Here is a 24831-nt window from a genome sequence, read left to right as displayed (position 1 = left end):
AACTATAAAATCGTTTAAAACGTAATTACATGTACGTACTATATTAAATGGAACTATTACGGTTGATTGTTGTCGTTCCTGTTGATGAAAATAAAGCAAGGTTCAGAAAAAATTGACTATTTAAAAAACTTACAACAAAACTATTACAGTTCCAATAATTTACAATTACAAATATGTGAAAAGCTTTTGAAATATTGAATTTAACTCCCCAAATATATTATTTTTTCCTTTTTCCTTTTTTCTTTTGGGTTGAGAGAGGAAGCCCATCAAAACCAACTTTTCTTATTTTATGGAAGACAATTTGCATGGGAGGCTGCAAGGAACACTTTTTTTTTTCCAATTCCTCATCTTTATTTTATTGGCTTTTATTTTTGAGAGCGAATATATATTTTTTAATATTATTAATAATCTACCCTCTCCTTAGCTTTCCATTTTCTACTACCTCTGGTTAGATCTCCACTATGCTCTAGTAGCAAAGGTAAGTAGATTATAACCTCCAACATATACTCGTGCATTTAATGACGGAGCCAAAATTTTAATTAAGAAAAATCAAAATATAAAAAAAAATAAACTCATCAGAAATCAAGAATATCATTATATAGTATATATACATATTTTTTAAAAAATTATTAAACTAAAAAATATAATTTTCTGACGCCACATACGTATATGTGTTATCTCCTACTAACACATATACTCAGAAACTTTGTCAACCAAAATTAGGTTTGTGACCGCTACAATTTGAACTTAATCATTGTCAACTTTGCTACCTCTACCTATTCTTTAGCATCAAATTAAATCTTAAATCCTCGAGGAAGAAGAGGGGGCCACACCCGGGGGGGGGGAAGAGTATTAAAAGGATAAAATAAAGAACCTTCATTAATAGGGTACAGTACAACAAAACCTGATAATTTACACACATAATAGACATTTGAACACAAGAAAATCCACATTACAAATACATCAGAAGGATAGGATTAAAATTTAACCCCCCAAAAAAAGGTACAGAGTCTTGAAAATTCAGAAAGATTAAGGCTTCTTGAGGAAACTTAAGACGACTTGTGGAATGGAATGGCTCTGATGATTATTTGATGGTAAACTGCAGCAAGTGCAGCTCCAATGAATGGTCCAACCCAAAAGATCCACTGTTGAAAATCAACAAAAACAAATTACAACTTGTTAGCTATAGCTCTTTACCATGCTACAAAAAAGAAATATTGTTCTTTTTTTTTGTTACAATAACAGTGACGTTCAGACCAGCTTGAGAGAAAGAAATGTTTTTTAAGGATTTAGATCGAACACTTACGTGGTCGTCCCATGCCTGGTCTGTGTTGTAGATGATCGCAGCTCCAAGACTCCTAGCGGGGTTGATGCCAGTTCCGGTGATGGGAATGGTGGCCAAATGAACCAAGAAAACCGCGAATCCGATGGGAAGTGGTGCCAAAATCTGCAACACCATCCAAAATTTTCACAATGATGTCTTGATTTTAATGAGAAATTTAGCTTCTACACGCTGAACAATGTAAAGTTATACTGTCAAATCACCTAAAAGGTAACTACAGATGAACGACAACCCACAAGTTTTAAGTTACTAATTTGGTTAGATTGGTGGTAAGGACTCATTGTTTCATACTACAACCAAAGAGCATGACTTGTGACCCAAATCTCAACTTTTCGTGCACTAAGCTCCCTCCCGCTATGCGCGGGTCCCGGGAAGATTCAGACCACAAGGGTCTATTATATGCAGCTTTACTCTACGTCAAGAGGCTGGCTGTTTCCACAACCGGCATTCCAGCAACTTTTCTCAACTTTTCTAAGAGAAAGACAATAAATTTAAAACCCTATTGGGAGTAGATGAGAAATATTTCAAACACAACTAGGACCACAACATTCTGATATGGAGAATCACTGCATTATTTCATCTATCTAACAAAAAGAGCCAGACCTACAGTAGCTCATTCACGTGAATATCACTATCTTTAGCCAAACTCATAGGAGTAGCATATTTTTCAATGGCATGGGTCCCCGGGTCCCCTTAAGATAATACACAACACCAACTAAAAGCACTTGCTGACAAAACCAAACATGCCACATGCTAGCATGAACATTATTTTAGCTGCACCAAAAAGCAAGACCACTTGTCCTAAATAATTTACCTTTAATAATATACTGTACATTGTAAATAACTTTTACACTATATAGTAGGTACTCATGTCCTTTTTCTCAATGTTACTAATCTCACCTTTTAGATAATCTCACCTTTTAGAGATAGTTGTCGGATACAGCCTCTCGATCTTAATAGACCCCATTCCACTGATTTATAGAATATTCCACTGATTTATAGACCCGATTTATAGAATATTCCACTGATTTATAGACCCCACTTATGATATTCCACTGATTTATAGACCCCACTTATGATATTCCACTGATTTTTGTTGTTGTTGTCGTAGTAATATATCTTATAAATGCATAAATTCTTATTTCTCAAGTAATTATCTACACATATTATGGACGGTCAACTATAGTTATCCATAGTTATCCAAATTAAGTGTGTAAAAGTTAGCTCTATCCTAAAGCCAATCCACTCACCCACCCCCACAACTTCTGCTTCCCCCAAAAAAACTTTTCATAAAATAATTTTTCATATAAGAAAGTGGAAAAAACAGATTCAAGCAGAATTTACATCCAATTCTCTACAACCAAGGCTTACAAGTACAAGGTCAAATGGAACCTAAATCAAACAGGTAAATTTTCAAGATAAGCAATTTGATAGCACAAAGAAGTAATATTTGAACCAAAAACATGTTAATCTTAAAATTGCAATAGAAAACTTACAGGAACATGTGAGTCTCTGGCATTTCTCTTAGCATCAGTAGCAGAGAAAACAGTGTAAACAAGGACAAAAGTGCCAATAATTTCAGCACCAAGGCCATCACCTTTGGTGTAACCATGGTTAACAACATTAGCACCACCACCAAGTCTCTGGTATGGACCAACCATGAATCCCTTCACAACACCAGCACCACAAATTGCACCAAGGCATTGCATCACTATGTAGAAAATAGCCCTGGTTAAGGACAGTTTCCTTGCCAAGAACAATCCAAAGGTCACAGCTGGGTTGATGTGTCCTCCTGTTTCATTTCAAAACACAATATAGTTCAGTTTTTGAGGGGGAAAAAAAATAAACCCCATAGGTCCAAAAGCCAAACTAAAGAAGGAAAAGACTCCATCTTTTGTAATTTAGACAGAGAGTAAAACAATAACATGTTTTGAGCTTCTAAAATAGGGAAAGACTGAATCTTTTTGTGAGTAAATTCAAGAATCCATATAATTAGATGATTTATGATAACAATAAGTAACCACAAGCTCAATATGGTGAGCAAAGAAAAAAAACCACAAAATGTCAAACAATAAAAAACACAGTATTTTTTTTTTTTTTTTGAGACTGGTAACTTTTCAAACACACACACACACTAAAAGTCATATTTTAGCATAAAGAGGTAAAGGTACAAGCTTGAGCAAACAAGATAAAGGGAAAACTCCATTCTTGTAATTTAGACACAGAAAGTAAACCAATAACATGTTTATAACCTCTAAAACAGGAAAAAACTATCTTTTTTTATAAATACTCAAGAATCCATTAAATTATTTAACAAAAGTATGTTGTAAGCACAAAGTAAGTAACCACAAGTTAAAATATGGTGAGCAAAAGAAAGGAAAACAAAGAGAATCAGCCACAAAAGATCACATTTTTACAGTATAAAAGTTAAAGGAACAAGCTTTAGCAAGGTAATGACTAATAAGAGGCAGTAATTTAGACACAGAAAGTAAACTAATAGTAACATGTCTTAAACTACTGAAACAGGGAAAACTGATATTTTTTTCTTAGTATCCTCAAGAATAACAACAAAAATCAGTGTAATTCTACAAAGTCGGGTCGGGTCTATGGAGGGTGGCGGGTACGCAGGCCTTAAGCCTACTTGAGTATAGAAAGACTATAGAAAGACTATTCCGATAAACCCTCGGCTCACAAAAAGACAAGCAGTAACAAAACAAGATCTTATTATGCTCAAGAATCCAAAAAATTACTTGACAAAAGTATGATGTAGAAAATAAGTAACCACAAGCTCAAATATGGTGCCACAAAAAGCTATACTAATACTATAATAAGAGTAAAGGAACAAACTTTAAGCAAGATAATGACTAAGAAACAACAAGAAATGAAAAGGAAAAAACTAACCTGAGATACCAGCAGTACAGTAAACCAAAGCAAAGATCATACCACCAAAAGCCCAAGCAACACCTTGAATACCAACTGAACTACACAGACTATCAGATCTCTTAAGACCCATAACAGTCAAGATAGTGATGTACAAAAACAAGAAAGTAGCCATAAATTCTGCAATTCCAGCTCTGTAAAATGACCATGATGATAATTCCCCTGGTTCAAACAAAGGAGCTGGTGGTGGTTCTTTGTAATCTTTGTCTGTTTGAGCAGCTGTTCCTAATGGCTGTGTTTCTCTGAATTTGTTAGCTCCAAGCTTAACATCTTCTTCTTTGTTTTCTGCCATTTGAACACTCACTAAACTTACCTTGTTTTTCTCTCTTTATTGTGCTAAGTGGATAGTACAAAAACCAAGTTTGGTGTTGAGAAAAGATAGAGTTGTGGTTGTTTTATAGTGGAGAACTCATTTATGAAGACAAATTAATTAAAGTGTTACATTCTTATTAAATTGGTCTGGTTAATTATTGAGTTGGTCGGTCTATATTTTTTTCCTAATTAGCATAAACATTCTGTCCTGACTTAATCGGTAAAGTTATGAATTTGAGCCATTAAAGTGTTACATTCTTATTAAATTGGTCTGGTTAATTATTGAGTTGGTCGGTCTATATTTTTTTCCTAATTAGCATAAACATTCTGTCCCGGCTTAATCGGTAAAGTTGATGTCAGAAGGTTATGAATTTGAGCCATGAAAACAATCTCTTGCATAAATGAAGGGTAAGACTGCATATATAGACCCTTAGAGTTCGACCCTTTCCCGAATCCCGCTTACAAAAATATAAGGTAAGACTGCATACAATAGACCTTTAGGGTCTGGCCCTTCTATGAATACCGCATAGCGAGAGCTTAGTGTACCAGACTGTCCTTTAATCTGTCATTAACATATTATGTGTTGTACACTATGGGCTAGTTTGATACGAGAAATAAGGGATAACTAATCTGTGGATTATATTTGAGATGAGTTTATCCCACGTTTGGTTAGAATAAAGTAGTACTATAACTAATATTGGAATTAGTTATTTCGGAACTGTAATATTATTTTTATTTCTATGAGAAGGTGGGATAATAATCTCAAAATAATTAATCCTAAAATAATTTATTTCCAACCAAACGACCCCGATGAGAATATTTAGTCTATTAAATACAAAAATGGTGGTACATATTTTTTATCGAACTAATGAATGCAAGATATATATCAATTAATATATGTATTTTTACTTCAACTTTTAGTTATTGAAGCAAATTATATTTTAGTGTAAATACTAAGTGCTAGTAATTACTTACACAAATAAATAAAAGTGTGACGGACCTATTGAAATGATATGATTAATTGTTGGGTTGGTCTAATCTTAATTTTTCTAGTTAGAATAATTATTTTGTTAATGACATTATGGACAGTACTATATGAGAATATTATTAGTGTCTTGAACAGAGAAAGAATAGAGTGTTCTGGAAATGGGGCCAGAGTGGGGAGAGGGATGTTGACAGATTAATATTGTGTGGTTTATTTGTTATTCTTATCCTATACAGAGTGTCAGTATTAATTATTTGAAAACATTTTGTACTTGATTAGCTGGTCTGGACCAACTTATTCACCTAATCTTTCAATAGTTGTAAGAATGTGGGCAGCTAAGCAAACTTTAGAAAATTAATAATTATCAGATAATGGGGTGCAAAACTTCTTAATTATTTAATAAACTCCCATGAAATTGTTGCCTCAGAAAAAAGCTCCATATATTTTAAAGTTTTCAATTGCCTTAAAATATTATTCTATTCAATCGGCCGGTCGAAACTATTTATATTTGTTAGCCAAAAATTAATACAATTTATCAACTATTATTTTTTAGCAGTTAAAAATATAATTTTCTTAAAAAATTCATGGATATCATCACTCCATGATGCTATTATTTTCTTTCCATCAACTAATTTATGCTATGTATTTTCGAATATCTATAATAAAGCAAATTTTCCATACTATGCAAGAATAATTCTGACATAGAAAAAGGAGATTGAGAAAATTGGAGAACAATTATCACGACAATAGAAGAACTATTTATACTTTATCTTTTTTCTACTTGTTGGATATTAGAAGCAAAGCCAAAATTTTAATCCCTTTCCAATGGACTATTCTAGGAGAACAATCACTTTTACACTAAAAAAAAATCATTAATCTTGTGACTCAATTCTTTCTTTCTTTCTTTCATGCACAAAAAAAAAATCTTTCTTTTTTTAGTTTTTCTCTTGAGTGTGTTAGCTCAAAGTATGCAATATTAAAGATCGTAAAATAAAATTCACTTAATTGATATATGTACATACTTTCATTCAGTAATCAATGAACGCTAATTAAATGTAGAAGGTAAAAAATAATATTATGAGTATTAGAGTTAGTTCATTTTGTGTATGAGTAAAACTTGTGACAGCTCAACAAACCTTTGGATCAAAATCAATTACTAGCACATATATCTTAAAAGGAAAAAATAAAGAAAAATATAACGTTATCCATGCGGCTTAGAGCATAAGCTTAGCTAAGCAAACCTAATAAAGCTCATAAGTCAAACCCTAAACCCCGTATTTTTTTGGGTTATTATCATTTTTAGTCCGAGTCAGAAATTTTTTATATTTAGCAGCCGAAAAAATATATAAAATTTGTATATAACATACAGAATATATATATATAGACAAAAAATATATAAATTTAATATATTTTTTCGACTATTACTCTTCCACGCGCAAAAAGGGCAAAAGAAAAAGAAGTGAAAAAGATATGAAGTTAATCGAATGGCTGAGGAAAAAGTAGCCGTTTTATTTGTGACCGTTAGGAAAGGGACAGCCTCGAATAAGCACATGGGCCAAGGCCCAACGGCTACGATGGGCTGAGATGAAGATCATGATCCATCAATGTCACTCCTAGCTGTGACATCAAAATGGGCCCCGTCTTTTTGGAATTGTTTTCTATAAAAAAAATGGGGTTTTGACACACTTACTCACAAAAACAAAACTATTCACCCTTATCTATCCATTTATTTTCCTGCCCATAAACTAATTACATTTCCTACCCATAGTAAGTTTTGTGGAGAATTTTTTCTTTATTCTCCAATTTTTTTTTATTTCTATGCTTATTTTCTTTTCTTTTTTCTTTTTCATTTCTTTTCTCCTTTTCTTTTTTCTCGTTTTCTTCTTATTTTTTTCTTTTTTCCTTTTGTAATTTCATTTAACTTCTTTTTTTTATATTCTTTTTCTTTTCATAATCTAATTTCATTTACTATTTTCATTATTTTTTTATTATTCTTTTTTATATATATTATTACTAAAGAAAAATCAAATTGTATACCAATTAAATGTAGCTAGTACAACCAAAAAATATTAACTAACATATGATACCAGTATAATATATAGCTATACCAACAGGGTATACAATTGTACGCAATGAGTTAAAAAAAATAATTTAATTATTAAACTAAAATAATATCAGTTGTCAATAAAAAAAATCTAAAAGGATCTAACTGTAAGAGTATACCGTCACATCTTATAGCATAATATAATTTTATTTTATTTTTGCATTTTCAATTCGCCCCTCACGCTGCGTAAAAGCTTAAAACAAATTAAAAGGGAAAAGGCAAGTGAATTTAGGGGTAATAAGTATACTATTATAGTATATTGTATACTATTACAACATATTGTTACATTATCTTGCATATTATTACAGTATACCGTAACAATATATTGTATACTATAATAGTATACTGTTGCAGTATAACTATATACTCCTATAGTATATTAGTATACTGTAGCGGTATACTATTTTGTAAACTATAATAGTGTACTGTTGCAGTAAAGCTATATATTTTTACAGCATATTGTATATCGTAGCGGTATACTATAGTTGTGTCCTTCGATTTTCAACTGAAAATTTCGATCTCAATCACCGCAAATCAGGTCCAAATGCTATCAAATTTCAGTATGAACTTCTAGAAGGTACTATAAGCAATATTTAACATCACCCACTTTGAATCAAACAAAAATTCTTCAAAAATAAAATTGACCTTCGAGCCCAACTATGGTGGATATTCAAATACACACAAAAATTTAGATTTGGGAAGCTTTCGAAGATACTATAAGCAATATTTTATAGCACCATATCGAATCAAACAATAAATCTTCAAAAAAAAGTATTTTCTTCCTTAAAACTTTACTATAACATATAAAATTGTTGCCAGATTATTGGGGCGATTTAGAAGGAGAAGATATTGGGGCTTAAGAAGGTGCTTTTGTGATTTGAGCGCACCAGAATTTAACACAAAAAATAGAAGAACTACAATAGCAAATAATTTAGACATTTTGTAGTGCAATAAAATGAGAAAGAACTGAATAATGGCCGGGGAATTAGAAGGAAGAGAATAAATAAATTATGATGATTAATGTGTGATGAACACGAAGGGAATGTTCGAGCAGATATATAGGAAGTGAAACTAGCGGGTAAATAGTTTGGGGAATATGGGTAGTAGTAAATAGTTTGGGTATGAGCATTAAAGCGTAAATAGTTTGAAATTAATAGGTATAAAGTGAGATTTTCTCAAAAAATTGGGGCATTTGCAATTTTGCATCTATACCAACTTTTGGGGTCACGTTTTAACTTGTGCCCACGTTGCAAAAAAATTGCAAGCGTACCTATTTTTTTCGCGTAACTTCAGCATACGGGGTTGAAGTAGCAAAGGCAATCACGCAAAACTTCAACATTCCAGTAGACGAGCCTGAAATAGCAAGTGTGTTGAACCAAATATGCTGAAGTTTTTGTTTGTAATTGCTGAACTTAAGCATAGTGGCTGAAGTTTTTGTTTGTAATTGCTGAACTTAAGCATGGTAGCTGAAGTTTTGTTCTCTATTTGCTGAAGTTTTTATTTGTAATTGCTGAACTTAAGCATAGTAGCTGAAGTTTTTGTTTGTAATTGTTGAACTTAAACATAATAGCTGAAGTTTTGTTCTCTATTTGCTGAAGTTTTTGTTTGTAATTGTTGAACTTAAGCATAGTAGTTGAAGTTTTGTTCTCTATTTGCTGAACTTTTTGTTTGTAATTGTTGAACTTAAGCATGGTAGCTGAAGTTTTGTTCTCTATTTGCTGAAGTTTTTGTTTGTAACTTAAGCATAGTAGCTGAAGTTTTGTTCTCTATTTGCTGAAGTTTTTGTTTGTAATTGTTGAACTTAAGCATAGTAGTTGAAGTTTTGTTTTCTATTTGCTGAAGTTTTTGTTTGTAATTGTTGAACTTAAGCATGGTAGCTGAAGTTTTGTTCTCTATTTGCTGAAGTTTTTGTTTGTAACTTAAGCATAGTAGCTGAAGTTTTGTTCTCTATTTGCTGAAGTTTTTGTTTGTAATTGCCGAACTTAAGCATAGTAGCTGAAATTTTGTTCTCTATTTGGTGAAGTTTTTGTTTGTAATTACTGAACTTAAGCATATTAGCTGAAGTTTTGTTCTCTATTTGCTGAAGTTTTTGTTTGTAAGTGCACTAAATAAGTTGAAGTTTTTTTGTCCTGGATTCAATAGTTTTGTCATTAAGCTTTTTCAAAAACTTCATCAGAAGATGCTGAAGTTATTTAGTTCATTTATAAAAATTTCAGCAGCAAATAAGCTGAAGTTTTTTTGTCCTGGATAAGCTTTTTCAAAAATTTCAGCAGAAGATGCTGAAGTTATTTAGTTCATTTGTAAAAACTTCAGCACTAAATAAGCTGAAGTTTTTTGTCCTGGATTCATTAGTTTTGTCATAAAGCTTGTTCAAAAACTTCAGTAGAAGATGCTGAAGTTATTTAGTTCATTTGTAAAAACTTCAGCACTAAATAAGCTGAAGTTTTTTGTCCTAAATTCATTAGTTTTGTTATAATCAGACTACTATAAAATAATCAGATTGCCAACAGTATCTAAATCATAAAATTTTGGAAATAATAAACATAAAAAGAACAGAATTATCATGAAAAGAATCACTAAGTGTGACCTTAAACTTCCCGTACGTGGAAATATTCACAAATTAGTGTTTACTATTTATAATTTGTTTTAAATACTAATAAACATACTTATGGCAATCATCCCATGAACTGAAGTTTCATAGTAGCACCAACAACAGCAGAAGAAAGAAGAAGAAGGAGGAGGAGGAGGAGGAGGAGAAGGAGGAGAAACATGGCTGAAGTTGTTTAAAAAGTGGGTACAAGGTAAAACTTTTTAAAAAAATGAACATATGTTAAATGGGGGCGACCAAATAGGACGCCCCGTACAATTTTTACAAAAAATTGCAGAAATATAATACTTTTTGAAGTCGTCTTTAACTTTTGACATTCGCTTGTCCTAGGGACAGAATTTTAAAATCAAGCAAGGTAACATTTGTTAAACTTGACGTGCTGCCCGTTGAACAAGTAGAGACAAAAATTCAAGACCGTCGCCAACTTTAGGGTAAAGCGAACGAAGCTATCTTTTAAGACCCAAAATATTGAGGCCCCACAAAAACTATTATAACACATAATAATTAATTTATATAATTACCATTAATAAAAGGTTTCAAAATATACATATTTTTTCTTCAGCTATGATTTTTCCTTCTCTAGGTACACTTATTTCATGTTCTTGTTTCTGACCATTTTCCTTTCCAATTTCAATTATTACGAATTAGTTGCTCTTTATCTCCGTTTGATTGGTGCGTTGATCATAATATTAAGTTCTTTCGTCTCATTAGTCATTACTATATGAATGTTATGAAGTTAGTTTAGGGGTCTCTTATTATTATTATTTGACTTTAGGCCGTACAATTTTTTTAATCCCCCCCCCCCCCCAAACAAAGAATCACTAAATGGTACATCTTTAAATTTAGGAAAATCAACCTAAATTCCCAGATAATCTCTTAAATCATAAATAGCCGACAAATATATAATATATATATATAACTAAATATAATCAATATATAATTTATGTATATAAGCTAGAAAGAGTAAACATTAAATCTGGCGGGTTAACATGTGTGACACTTGTGAGACAAATCTATGTTGTCTTTGTTTTCAAATTTTATTTTGGATCTTTCCAACAAAGAGGTGAATTTTTAACTTTATATTATTACTAAAAAAAGTAGAAGTTCACATCATGGTCTATACAACTCATACACATAAGATGATTCATTGGCATTGTGCCCTACTCACATGCAATTTCAAGCCCTCATCCCATCCTTTGTATCTTTTGCCTAACAATTATCTTTGTCATATTTGGTTCTTCAAATATTCTCTTTTGATTTTCTTTATATCAATCTCCCCCTGCCTCAAAAAACAAACAAAGAAAAGAAAAAGAAAAAAGGCTAAAACAAATTTAGAAGTATAAATAAAAAAGTAAATATAACAAAAGCTATCTCCTTACCATAAAAATGTAATTTCAAGCTTTTAATATCCACCATAAAAAAGTGTAAATAAAAAAGTAAATTTAACAAAAAGGTTTCTCCTAAACATGAAAAATGTAATTTAACGCTTTGATATCCACCACTATATAGTGCACATTCACCAACGAATATGGTGAGACTGTTGAAATTTCTTTACTATTAATTAAAGATTTAGGGTTCAAGCCTCGAAAATAAAGAATTTCTTGGTAAGAAGCGGTTTACCCTGTTTACTAGGACCACACGTTGCAAATCAGAATTAATCGGAGTGCTTCAAATACCAAATAGTTAAAAAAAAAAAAAAAAGACATGGAAATGTTATACCTTTTAAATCTGTATACATATAATAAGCCGTCCAAACCTTATCAAGTAGCCATTTGTCATCAACAAATGTCACAAATAATAGTAAAATTTTCTACTATGATAGGTCAGCATTAGCGGCCTGACCAAACCGACCCTTTTGTTAATGTTTTATTTCCATAAATTTGTGGTCCAATTTTATTAAAAACAGGAAAAAATCATATTATAATGTCAATGATAAAGACGTGGCGTATTGAGTGAGAGCGAAGACCACAATATACCATTTTTTAAAATATAAAAGTTGATGGTAATAGGAAAACGAAATGAAAAAAGCACATATTTTTTAATTTGTGAGATGTAATTAATTATGTTGAAGATAAGCTAAGAGGAGCATCTTTTTTTGGGTATGTAATTTAATAATTAGTTGCCAACACTTAAGGTTTATATAATACTAGTTCATGTCTTAATCACCATTTCATAGTACGAGTTTGTGACTTCAAATTTTTTTTTTTTTTGGGTAAAAGAAATAAAAAAGTCGTGCTAATAATTGTGCTACATTCTCAGCATCACTCATATGGGGTACTTATCATTTTAGGTATTAGTATACTCTATATATTTGGCCCTATTTGATTGATGCAGTAACCTTAAGAAAATGAAATATGCACCGGCTATATAAGCTATATTCGATAATGATTTAATTAATATATATTGATGGTGTAACAAAATTTTATACTACAATTTTAATTTATTTTTGAAAAGTGGTGTCGGGAAACTTATGTGTACCTCGATTATTACATTGTGTATTTACTTTTTTTTTTTTTTTTTTTTTTTTTTATAATATTTCGGCCAATCCTCAGTCGTCCGTCCTTGCTTAGAACCACTATCTCTTGATTGATCTATTTTTTTTCTACTTTGCAGCTCGGTTTATAAGTTCACTGGAGGTGTCATTTTCCTCTTTTCCTATTATCTTACCCCTATTTTTATTTTTCTTCTTCTTTTTTTCATTTCCTTTTTTTTCAATTATTTTCCTCTCATTTTCTTTCTCGTTGTCCTTATCCAAACTACGAATCCTGCAAAAACCAGAAACTTCTCTTGAAAAAGATATTCACAAACGTTAGATTCATGTATCGTGTTTTACAATTTGTTTGAATGGTTGTTACGTATCGTTTTATAATGTATAGTATCGTACTGTATTATATTGTTTTGTATCGTTTGATAAATATAATGTTTGGATAGATTATGTCGTTTGCCATCGTTTCATGATATCACGCACCAACAATATGAAGAACAAACTTGCAATATTATAAAGAACAATTATGATACATGGTAAAATTATTATATAAAAAGGTAGGGTAAATAATAAAATAAAATTATTTAATAATAATGAAGGGTGAGATTTAGAGAAAAAGACAAGGTAACGACGTACCACACCAAATCGGTCGTTACATAAAGTGACACATTTCGTCGTTATGTAACGACGGATTTAACGATACGATACAATAAAATTTAAGTAACAATCAAAACAAAGATTATATTTAAAGTAACAATACGATACAATACAATGGGTAACAACCATCCAAACAAGCTGTTAGTGTATTGTCTTTTCTCTTCCCTCTTTGGACGAAATATTCTTTCTGTTGGATAGAAAGTGAAAGAATCTAATGAATTACTGCATTTGGTAAATGAAAAGGTTAAAAAAAATTGAAAAAAAAGGAAAGGAAAGTAAATAAAAATCTAAACTGAGAAAACTGGTTGCATGGTAAGTTTGGTATGGTATACAAATTTAGAAAAATGACTTTCAGTTAAGAAAATTGGTTGCATAGTAAGTTTGGTGGGGTACAAGTTTAGAAAAGTAACTTTCTTTCTTTATTTATTTTCATAAGAAAAAGCTGATAACCTAAATTATAAGCTGATAAACCAAATGGAACACATTTCATTTGGGGGGAAAAAAGAAACTTACTTGCACCAGAAGTTGGGTAAAGTGCTGCAATAGCCACCTTTAAACCCATTATTTAAAATATATCCACAATTTACAATGTATTTAAAGATTAACCAATTCACTCAAATTTCAAGACTAACTGTCCTGAATTTGGATCAGGACTTAGTGTCTAGAATTTTTGAGCTGCTAATTTGAAATTCAGGACTAAGTATCTTGAATTTTTCAACTACTAATTTAAAATTCAGGACATAAAATTTGACTTTCTGGACACAATTTTCGAATTTTAGGACACAATATCCTGAAGTTTGAATTTTAAGATTTAAACTCTAGGACTTCAGGACTAAGTATCCTGAATTTGGAACTTCAGGATTTAGTGTCCTGAATTTTTGAGTTGCTAATTTGAAATTCAGGACTAAGTATCCTGAATTTTTGAACTACTAATTTAAAATTCAGGACATAAGATTCGAAATTCAGGACACAATGCCTTAGAAGTTTCAATTTTGACGTTTAAACTCTAGGACGTCGTGTCGTGAAGTTTGAGCGAAATTTGCTAATCTGTAAATACATTGTAAATTATGGATATATTTTAAACAACATACTTAAAATTGGCTACTAGAAGTTTGTTACAAAAACCAATTATCGCAAGGTATTTGTCTTTCATACGCATGTTTATCATTTAACCATGGCCAAGTAATGTATTCTCACTTTAAACTGTAACTGCTAAGATAAATTGGTTGATTTGGTGTAAACGCCGAATATGAGTAAATCTCGTAACATTTCACACAACAACTGACAATAGTTGTGTGAGACCTCTTTTTTGTCTCACAATTGTGTGGTCCCAGAATTTTGTGGACCCAGAGGTGTAAGATATGGGTCCACAAATATGTGAGATAAAAAGAGCCCTCACACAACTAATGTAAGTTGCGTAAGACACAAAATAAAATTACTCGAGAAAAAGGGAGTGAGGTGAGTAGGAAATAATGGAGACAATAATCAAAGCAGCAACTACACTATTTTCACCAAATGCTGATCAATCAGCTGTACATTAACTGGCATATATTGTTAGTATGTAGCACTGAAGATTTTGCTAAGCCTTAAACAATACCAGAATGTTGATGATTGATAGCAGCAGATACTAATACTTAGGTCAGTAGCAACATAATTACAGGAGGAAGATGCCTTATTCTTCTCTATCCGATTCTTCCTTCGATTCAAGACGAATATGTGGACACACCCTTTCTGGTTCACCCTTTGTCCAAAGAATTTTCAGATCACCTCTCTTCGTCCCCAGTATCAAAAAGGTCCCTACACAAAAGGTATATATCAGTCGACTGTGAAAGTTGGAAGTTCCTCCTTCGTGAAGAATCTTCAGAGTGTGTTTACGTGACACCCTAGGCAAATCCCACATCGACAAAATACGGGAGAGATGCCGGATATATAAGTAAACATGTGTTAGACCCTAGTGACGTGTTTTAAAGTCGTGCGGACAATATCACTGGTGGACTGGATTGCTACATATGGTATCGTAATTCAGAGCCACTCCACTCCGTGTGCTACCTTGAACGATGGTGGGGCAAATCCGAGTGAGGAGGTTAAGTCCCTAAGGGGGGTTGTATGTGACACCCTAGGCAAATTCCTCATTGACAAAACATGGAAGAGATGTTGGGTATATAAGTAAACATGTCTTAGACTCTAGTGACGCATTTTATAGTCGTGCGGGCCTACGCTTAAAGCGGACAATATGACTGGTGGACTGGGATGTTACAGTTTGGTACCAAGAAAACGTTTTGCATGAGGAAGTCATTTTATGATGTTCGGTTACCAGATAATGTTTCTTTCACTCGCTTATAAAGCGATGTCGTTTTCCTTGCAACTGAAAGTATTTGATGAGAATTACCGAGGGTAAACGGGACGATGTAAAGAAGTGCAGGTTGGCCATGACCATCCATTAAGTTCAATGCTACATATGTAATAAGAAGACCTGCAATGTGTTCCAGAAAGGTTGTGTCAAATGGCAAAACAGAAAATTTCCAACCTAAGCTATAGGCTCATTCTAAAGTAGATGTCATTAACTACCTAATCCATATGCAATCATCGCCCACAAGAAGTAACCAGCTCGGAGATTCTTCTTAGCAAGCCAATCATACCTGCAAACAAACAATTAGTGTCGATGAATTTTATAAAAAAAAAAAAAAAAATTGGAATCACCATCGAAACAACAACACAACCCAGTAGAATCTCACTAGTGGGGTCTGGGAGGGTAGAGTGTACACAGACCTTACATTGTGGTGTGAGCAGGGTGAGAGTGGGATTTGATAAGTTTTGCATGACGTCAATGACATAACAGACTGAAAACTAAATTAAGAAAGAATAAAGCTGTATCTCATTTCTAGTGGCCGTTCTAGCTCCGCGCCAACTCTCTAAATGCAAGATCATATTCCTCCAATAATTTGCTTTCCCAAGAAAACCATATAGATACAGGGTTAATTTCCATTCGACTCGAGAGTAATTAAAAATCCATATAACAGAAAATGCAAATATACAAGTAATGGATCAAAATCTAAGTCTTGCATGGTTTTCTTTCCAAAAGATAAAAAGTTAAAATCGATAGTTGCAGATATCAAACCTAAGTGAAAATGCTACTAGCAGGCCAGGCAATAGGATGTCGCCAAAGCCAATAATACTGTAACCACCCCATGGATCAAATAGTCGTGGGATCTTCAGCAGCATTGGAATGCCATCCTCTCCGCTTTTATCACCACGAGCTACCTTTAAAGATATGGAAAATTCAAATTACTGACTTATATCTAGAGCAACTGGCATTAGCATCAAAGTGAAATTAAGCGATTACCTACCACAATCATCACACTTTCATGGAAGAGCCTCTGGGAAGCAAACACCCAAAATATGTCGTAGATGAAGGCACAACCCAAAAGAACTGTACCGACCTGATATGTAATGCTAGTTAATATTTACAAGAGATGATAAAACCATTAAAAAAATGTATTGTAAAAGAGAAGCTAAGTGACACTAGAATGGCATTAAAGCAATAATATGCACTCGGGGATTCAATTGGTGTAAATTGCTGTCTTTTTGCAGTTGAAGGAGAAGAGACAACAGATAATTCGTTATCAATATTTCTTAATGAAAATAAAATGGAAAAGAAAAGGCTCTTCTTTTCTATGCTGCCACCTCCCATAATCAGCAATACGGAAATGTGAAAACATTAGCATTTCCATCTTTTTGTAAAGTTAATTCATCTAGCATTTCCTCTTGAGAACCATGTAAAGTTAGAACGGAGATGCTAATTGCTGCAGATCTAAGTTACTATCATTTGCTCTCCCGCACCCCCCAACCCCATGGAGCTGGAGGAGGAGAGACAATAATAAAGAACAATAACAACAACATACTCAGTGTGATCCCAGAAGTGGGGTTGGGGAGAGAGGGGGGATAGGATGTACGCAAACCTTATACCTACCTTGTGTGAGGTAGAGAAGTTGTTTCCAATAGACTCTCGGCTCAATAAAAGCGTTATCAAAATAGTTTGAAAAATACAAGAGAAAAAAGCTAAGGATGAAAACTGAAGAAAATAAAAGTATTAACAGCAAAATAGTAAAGATAACCAACGTAAAAGAAACAACAATCGAATTTTTCATGCTGCCACCTCAGAAGGAAAGGAAAATGTTGTTCTCTTCCGTGCTGCCACTTTAATCAGCAATATGGACAACATTAGCATGTCCATCTTTTGGTGGTTTAATTGAAAAGGTCAAAGGGCACAAAGTAAAAAAGTGTTGAAAATAATATAGGTGGATACGAAAAACTAGAATAGACAAGGTCGGTTTGACATCTTAGCAATTATAGCCGACAGTGGCTGATGTCAGTCAAAGACAGCATCTAAGATAGTAAACATCTGCAGCAGTGACAATCTCTCAAAAAGATTTTGTAGATTATATAAGCAAACTTGGCCACCACTTCTAGCAGCAATCCTCAAAACGCGGGTATAAAACAAACATCTTGTTAATATAGTAACAATGTGCATACTCTTTGTAACACTAGACAGAAATATACAACATGATAGGAAACCAAGTAAAAAAGAAATCACCAACTGAAAACATGACATGCCTATAAAGTATGCAAGATGAGATTAATTGGACATTCATACAAGCAAATACAGCTCCTTCCATTTAATTTTTGCAGGGTAAAATTGTTTACCTTGAGATTAGGTATCCGTACAATTTGCAGAACTGTAATTATTAGTGTGATACCCTATCCAAAAGAAAAAGAGTAAGATCATCAGTTGATATACCTGAAACAGTACAATAAACTTACCCTACACATGTAACAGCTATCGAAAGCCGCATACACAGACGTGGTACTCTATGATGAGATGGAAACAAAAGAGAAACCTCAGAGTGCAGCTTCAATAATATGGCACAAAAGGGGTTTTTCTTTTTTTTTTGGGAGGGGGTTTGTTGTTGGGGGGGGGGGTGTGGATTAAGTACTATTGGGGAACAAACCAGCACAGATGATGCCTATGTTATTGATTATCCATCAGAAAAAGATATTTCAAATATGCAGATCAGTCTTCTGACAGTATTAAACCCTCAAATATAGCTTAATTTTGCTTTAACGTACATTAAAGAAAAGATTGGCCACTACATGTCAAAGAATTTCTTCTACACAATTATCAATTAACTTTTCACAACAAGCTGAAAAAAATTATTTCACCAGTGGCTATCAGATGAAGTGAGATATAGTCCAGCATTGTGACAAATTACACCAAAAAAAGCATTAAATTGTTCTCATCCTCGAGTTACATCTGACTAGAATACTCCTACACAAATGAGTCCAGATTTGTTATCAGTATTACTTGAACCAAAAAACAGGTTAAGACAAATTTCCTGTCTCCTCAGAGAAAGAAGCAGGCTCAATACTAAATTTCCTTACTTGCATGCTGGATGATAGTTTAATTACTGGAGAACCTACTACAAGCTAGACCTTCGGCAAGGTACCAAAGCAGAAGCTCAGATAGAGAACGGTGATAGTAGTTTGCAACAGCAAGTAACAGTCACTTCCTAGGGGCCTTAATTGGGCTTTGCTCTGTTTCTCATAATAGCATAATTGATTTCTCTACTCTCTAGTCATATAGAAATCATTTCAGTAATCAGGAACAAGGGAAATTAAACGTTATCAGGATCCTGGTTGAACAATCGCACCACGTCTCATCCTTCATCCAAGCTGAGGCTAAAGGTACATGGATCTGGTACTTTTTTTCGATCAATAGGTATATGGATCAAGTCTAAATGTTTACTACTGCCTTTGTGCTATTTTATGTGACTGGGATCTGGAGTTTAAGAAGTTAATACTGACTCGTGTATTATGTTAGTCATAAGGGAAGAAAATTTTAAGACAGCCGTTGGGAAGTTAGTTTGATAAAGTAAATATCACTTTAATATGAATTGTTAAATAGTATGAAATAATAACCGTAAACGCAATCTCTCAAACACATTAAGGATGTCAAAATCCAACTATGGGAGCAACAATAAAGTAAAATGATAAGACCCAGGACTTTTAGAATTTCATGGTCTGTAGCAAATCACAACATTCAAATTTGTTGACTAGCTTGGTAAGAAAGGCACAAGAATCTCATGGACTGTTTTTTTTTAAAGAACGTCTTCTTGGGATATCAAATAAACTGGCATTTAAACAACAACAACAACTACCCAGTAAAATCCCACATAGTGGGGTCTGGGGAGGGCAATGTGTACGCAGACCTTACCCCTGCCCGATAGGGGCCGAGAGGTTAAACTGGCATTTAAAGAAATATAAATATTATTTGCCAAGAAAAAAGGATCCTTACAAGTATGTCTTGACCTATCCAGCCAAAAGAAGAATTTCTGTACACTGCCCAAACCACTGCAAAGGTTATGCAGAATGGGGAAACAGCCAAAGTAAGATAAGAGACTGCACCAAAAATGGGTACTTTAATGAATGACTCTCCCGTACGCCTAAACCACCTGAAAAAGAAAACCACCTAAAACAATTAGATATTCGTTGTATAAAAGAACTTCCAATACCTTATCCAATTGAAATGGGGCACGAAGAACACATGAATTTCTTTGTGCTTTTATTACAATGAACTCTTTGCAAATACATATCAATATGGTTATCATGATCTCTCAATTTAAGCAGAGAACGGTATTTACCTACTCAACAGGTACCTATTACATGTGTTTTTCCCTTCTTTTTTTTTTTTTTGTGTGTGTGTGTGTGGGGGGGGGGGGGGGGTTCCTTTGGGTGGAGGGTGGGTTTCCTTAACTATTAAAGGTTAGCATATTGTAACAAGTAAAATCAGAACGTAAAGACAGATAGTGCACATCGATTTTCAGACCTTCACCAAGTCTTCAGTACATGGAATGCAGGGAAAGGTGAAATAACTATTCACTTCTCATATGATTATACTTGAAAAAGGAATCATACCTAAAAGTTTTTTTTTTTTGAGAAAGTATCTAAAAGAAAGTTTTTCCTCACAACAAAAGGATTTACTTGTTAAGAAAATGCAAACAATTTCATTCATGCACTACCTAAAGCTGGATTCTTTAACTACTAAAACAGCCTAAGCTCGGCAGTAAAAACGTACAATCGCAAAAAGCATGATTCTAAGTTAGAGACATCAAATTACACCACGTATAACACAACAAAAGAAAAAACAAACCATACCTTGATAGCAAGGCAACTAAGCAAGTTTGTAAACTCTGCACATGAAAGAAACCAAACAGTTGCTTTAACAGATTGTGGAAGCCAGAGCAAGGTCATATAAACAGAGAAAGAGAGAAACAAAGCAGGATCCGGGGGGGAGGGGGGGTGCTTACAGGACCCTCAGATTTCCAAACTGGAGATTCATAACTCTTCTTCAAGAAAAAAGGCAATTGTTTTCCCAAGGTAGGCTTAGGTTGGTACACTTATTTCAAATTCATACACTTCTTTGTTCAATTTCAAACTATTCTAGATCTTCCAGTTTAAATCTTCGAAGAAGTGTAGAAAACTTTTTCATATCATTTTGTATACAGATCATACATGCGAATGCATAATAATGAAAAAGGATACCATAAATTACAAAGGGGGGAAAAATGGAGCAAAATATCTGGTACTTCCACAATAAATTGATTTTATAACACTGTAGAAACTTACTGAACACTAACTAATCATAAGGGTTTTCAGCTGAATATCTAATGCAAATCACGAGCGAATCTAATGGCATTCTTATATATGGGTAAAATTCCAAGGCTGTGTTATCCCAATGTAACGATGTAAAGCATTCTAACATGGACAGATAACTTATTCGCGAGCACAAGTCTATGGACTAAAGCATTCAAGAAGTAAATGCAAATTTGTCATTTATGATAAGTAACACATCAAAGCAAAAATACGCACCTCTACACCACCGATGCAAAATAGAACCACCAAGATTTCAAAGAACCACGTGAACCTCATCAACTTATATAATACAATTAAGAAGCAGGAAGCAACAACAACAAATAAGACTGCTGATATCATGTTTATATCCATGACAGTGCTTGAACCACCAGTTCCAAAATGTGGAAGATCTTCCTCTGAAGCATCCTAAAAAAAAGACAAATAGAAAAGTCACTGCAAAACTGAAGCCCAAATATCTTAACAAACTCTAGCAAAGCCTGCTACTCAGAAAAAGGATGGATGACCTTCAACAGCTTGTCGTGCTCTATAGCTGCTTCTCTAGCACTCCAAGCAGCCCAATAAGAACCACATAAGATTGTACCAACAGCCATCAGCCACAAAAATACTTCTGCAATGTCCACTACGGGTCGTCTTGGAGAGTAGAGTTGCACAGTAACTAAATGAAAGAGCAAAAGATTTGGAAAAAGAAATTGCAAGTCAAAGACCACCAGAATTTCAAATTCATAAACAAAGTAATGAAAGCCTTTTGAAAATTCTGGCTCTAAGATACCTCAAACATTTTATAAGAACTGGAAAAAAAAATATCCATCGTTTTAAGCTAGATTTATCACAAAACATAATTAGATCATGAGAATCTCTCTCTCTCTCTCTCTCTCCCTCCCTCCCCATCCCTCTCCCTCTCCCTCTCTCTCTCTCTCCCTCCCTCCCCATCCCTCTCCCTCTCCCTCTCTCTCTCTCTCATATGCATGAATTAATGATCTGGAGAAGTGTATTATCACTTTCTCGCTTCTGTATGTCTGTTTACCTTATTCCGTGCATAATCAAGTTACAGGTTGAATCAAATTAGAAAAATACCAAAGCCCTAGAGGCTTGATTAAGTGTAGTATTTAACAGCATCATCCCTGTCTTGAGCTCTTAACAGTGCCTGGAACATGTTGCTTTTCAGCATAGATCAACTCGGATGTGTTTTCTCATCTAAGTTGTGACTCTTCTTAGAAATTTACCTGATGAGCGATTCAAAAGCATTTTATCCAGCGTTGCCCCAGCATCCTGAGGTAGCATAATGGCAGGTATGTGTATATCTAGGTCAGTTTCTTCAGGATCACAAACCATCTTGTAAAGTTCTGCAAGACAAATGACATCCGTAAAACAACTGCAAGCAGTGATGTATAGGCAGCATTGAACCAACAGAAAAACAGCAAGAGCTCCACATAACACCCTCAGACAAAGAACAATGCGAAGAAATAGCAAAAAATTTATCCTTAGGCTTCATTTATCCAAAACTTATTATTGCTGCAGAATACATTCAGTTACTGGCATCAACCTCAGTACACTACATATTCATCATTCACCAATTACCTTTTTGATTATTTACTATCAAGATTGCCGAAGCCCCCGCCGCTTCCGCATTATTAGCCTTTGTTGTGAATTTGCAATGGCCGCGATCTACCATGATGACCTCTCCAGCAAGCTAACAAAATAAAAAGCATTATTAGCAGCATAAAGCAAAAGGCCATTGAAGTATATATTTGGTAAGCATTTATATGGAGTAAATAACCTTCTTCCTTGGAGGCTTGCAACAATCCCGAGGGTCAGAAAGAGTAAGGGGAGTTTGCTGTGCATTTTTCTCCTTGGACACAATAGTAGTGCCAAATCTAGCACCAACACCAACAAATTCTGCATCCTCTTTACCATCAATCCAAGTTTGAACTTTCACCTAACCAAAGAAAAGGGAAGAAGAACAATTGAAACTGAGATGGACATATTTTTTCCTTTCTTGGGGGTAAGGCGTACACATTTAAATAGACAAAGACTCATTAAAATATAGCATCAAGCTAAATAAAGCACCTCCCACAGCTAAATTTCCAATAGCCAAAGCATAATAAAGCAAAACAGAGGAAACCCAGTTTGAAAAATAAAAGTAAACACAGGATCCAGCCAAAAGCAGTCATTAATGCAAGCACAATAAAGCAAAACCAAACAAAACAGAAGAAACCCAGTTGATAAAATCAAAATAACATATGATCAAGCAAAAGCAGCACCTTTTACAGCTAAATTCTCATTACTCCTAGCAACAAGGCAAAAGTAAAGAAAATAAAGGAAACCCAGTTGAGAAAATAGAAGTAACATAGTATCAGGCTAAAAAGCACCTTTTACAACTAAATTTTAACTAGTCCAAGCCCAAGAACACAAAATAAAGGAAACCCGGTCGAGAAAATAGAAGTAACATTAGGATCAAGCTAAAAATAGCACCTTTTTCAGAAGTAAAAATTTTGAATAGTCCAAGCACAACATTAAAAATAAAGAGGAAACCCAGTTGAGACAATTAACATTTACACATGATCAAGCTAAAAACATCACCTTTTACAACTAAATTTTCACTAGTCCGAGCACAAGAACACAAAAGAGCACAAAATTGAAGAAAACCCAATTACGAAAATCACATAAAACGAACTGGGTCGAACAGAAACTGAGCATTAAAAATATAGAGGAAACCCAGTTGAGAAAATTAACATTTACACATGATCAAGCTAAAAATAGCACCTTTTACAACTAAATTTTCACTAGTCCGAGCACAAGAAAACAAAAGAGTACAAAATTGAAGAAAACCCAATTAAGAAAATCACATAAAACAAACTGGGTCGAAGAGAAATTGAGCAGTAAAGATTCAGAGAAAAAATTATACCAGCACAAAGTCGTTCTCACAACCGGGTTTCTTGGGTGCTAAGTCATCGTGATGAACAATGTCACCTGCTGTAACTTTAGCAGGATAATTCAGTGAGAAGAATAATACCAATCCATATATGCAAATTAGAGAGCTAATAATCCTCATGGATTCAATTGAAAATTCTCTTTTTCTTGTTGGATTCACAGTTCATCACCATACACTGTATTTACAGAAGACAGTATTCCAAGAAAAGCAATTACTACTATTTACTAAAGGTGATTCCTTTGTGAAAAATTAGTAGAATATTGAGTGGAGAATTCTAAAAATTCAAAGGGAGAAATGATCAGTTAGTTGATCAGTGGACTGGATCTACTGTTTTTCCCAGAAGAGGTGTACTGACTTCAAGAAATTTAAGGGGAGTTTTTGGCCAATATTGTCATTTTGCTCTCTCAAATATAATCGTAACCATAATTAGTCCCTTTGATAACATAAATCATCACTTTAGTTACTCATTTTTAATCTATTTTGATCTCTCAAATATAACTCTTAGCACATTTAATCCCTTGGATAACACAAATCATCACTTTAATTTCTCATTTTTAGATAATGTCTTCCAAAATTTTGACCTTAAAAATGTATAATATTTGTATATTATATATATACATTTATATGTTAATATACAAAAATTATTCAAATTTTATATACTTTTTCAGCTACCAGATGTAAATAATTTCTTGTGCGGGCTAAAAATAAGAATACAATCTCGTTATTGGTTTGCTTCAATAATATGTCTATAAGTGA

The 24831-nt window shown here is 33.5% G+C and overlaps 2 protein-coding genes and 1 long non-coding RNA gene across 4 annotated transcripts; all 3 read right to left on the bottom strand.

The window, feature by feature from the left end:
* Positions 1-852: 852 nt before the first annotated feature.
* LOC104229197 (probable aquaporin PIP-type pTOM75) lies at positions 853-4700 on the bottom strand. 2 transcript variants are annotated; one of them, XM_009781781.2, is made up of 4 exons: positions 4244-4700; positions 2839-3134; positions 1307-1447; positions 853-1145 (listed from the first exon to the last, which is right to left on the bottom strand). In XM_009781781.2, the coding sequence occupies exons 1-4, from the start codon at positions 4572-4574 to the stop codon at positions 1050-1052; spliced, it is 864 nt and encodes a 287-aa protein (XP_009780083.1). In that variant the 5' UTR covers positions 4575-4700; the 3' UTR covers positions 853-1049. The 2 variants fall into 2 exon arrangements, with proteins under 2 accessions (XP_009780083.1, XP_070009104.1); XM_070153003.1 differs by having other exon boundaries at positions 1303-1447; positions 4244-4666.
* On the bottom strand, positions 1672-2437 carry LOC138874502 (uncharacterized). Its single transcript, XR_011401471.1, has 2 exons — positions 2347-2437; positions 1672-2313 (listed from the first exon to the last, which is right to left on the bottom strand). It is a non-coding gene; the product is annotated as an uncharacterized lncRNA (long non-coding RNA).
* Positions 4701-14918: 10218 nt separating the features above from the next.
* On the bottom strand, positions 14919-24481 carry LOC104229198 (signal peptide peptidase-like 2). Its single transcript, XM_009781782.2, has 14 exons — positions 24049-24481; positions 22921-23079; positions 22722-22833; positions 22367-22486; positions 21647-21798; positions 21360-21548; positions 20646-20680; positions 19786-19942; positions 18138-18191; positions 16781-16873; positions 16552-16694; positions 16002-16072; positions 15823-15906; positions 14919-15230 (listed from the first exon to the last, which is right to left on the bottom strand). The coding sequence occupies exons 1-14, from the start codon at positions 24193-24195 to the stop codon at positions 15106-15108; spliced, it is 1641 nt and encodes a 546-aa protein (XP_009780084.1). The 5' UTR covers positions 24196-24481; the 3' UTR covers positions 14919-15105.
* Positions 24482-24831: the final 350 nt, after the last annotated feature.

This window comes from Nicotiana sylvestris, chromosome 8, assembly GCF_000393655.2.
Source record: "Nicotiana sylvestris chromosome 8, ASM39365v2, whole genome shotgun sequence".
Lineage (NCBI taxonomy): Eukaryota > Viridiplantae > Streptophyta > Magnoliopsida > Solanales > Solanaceae > Nicotiana > Nicotiana sylvestris.
Note: the sequence above shows the minus strand (reverse complement) of the source record. Positions and strands in the feature narration are given on the sequence as shown.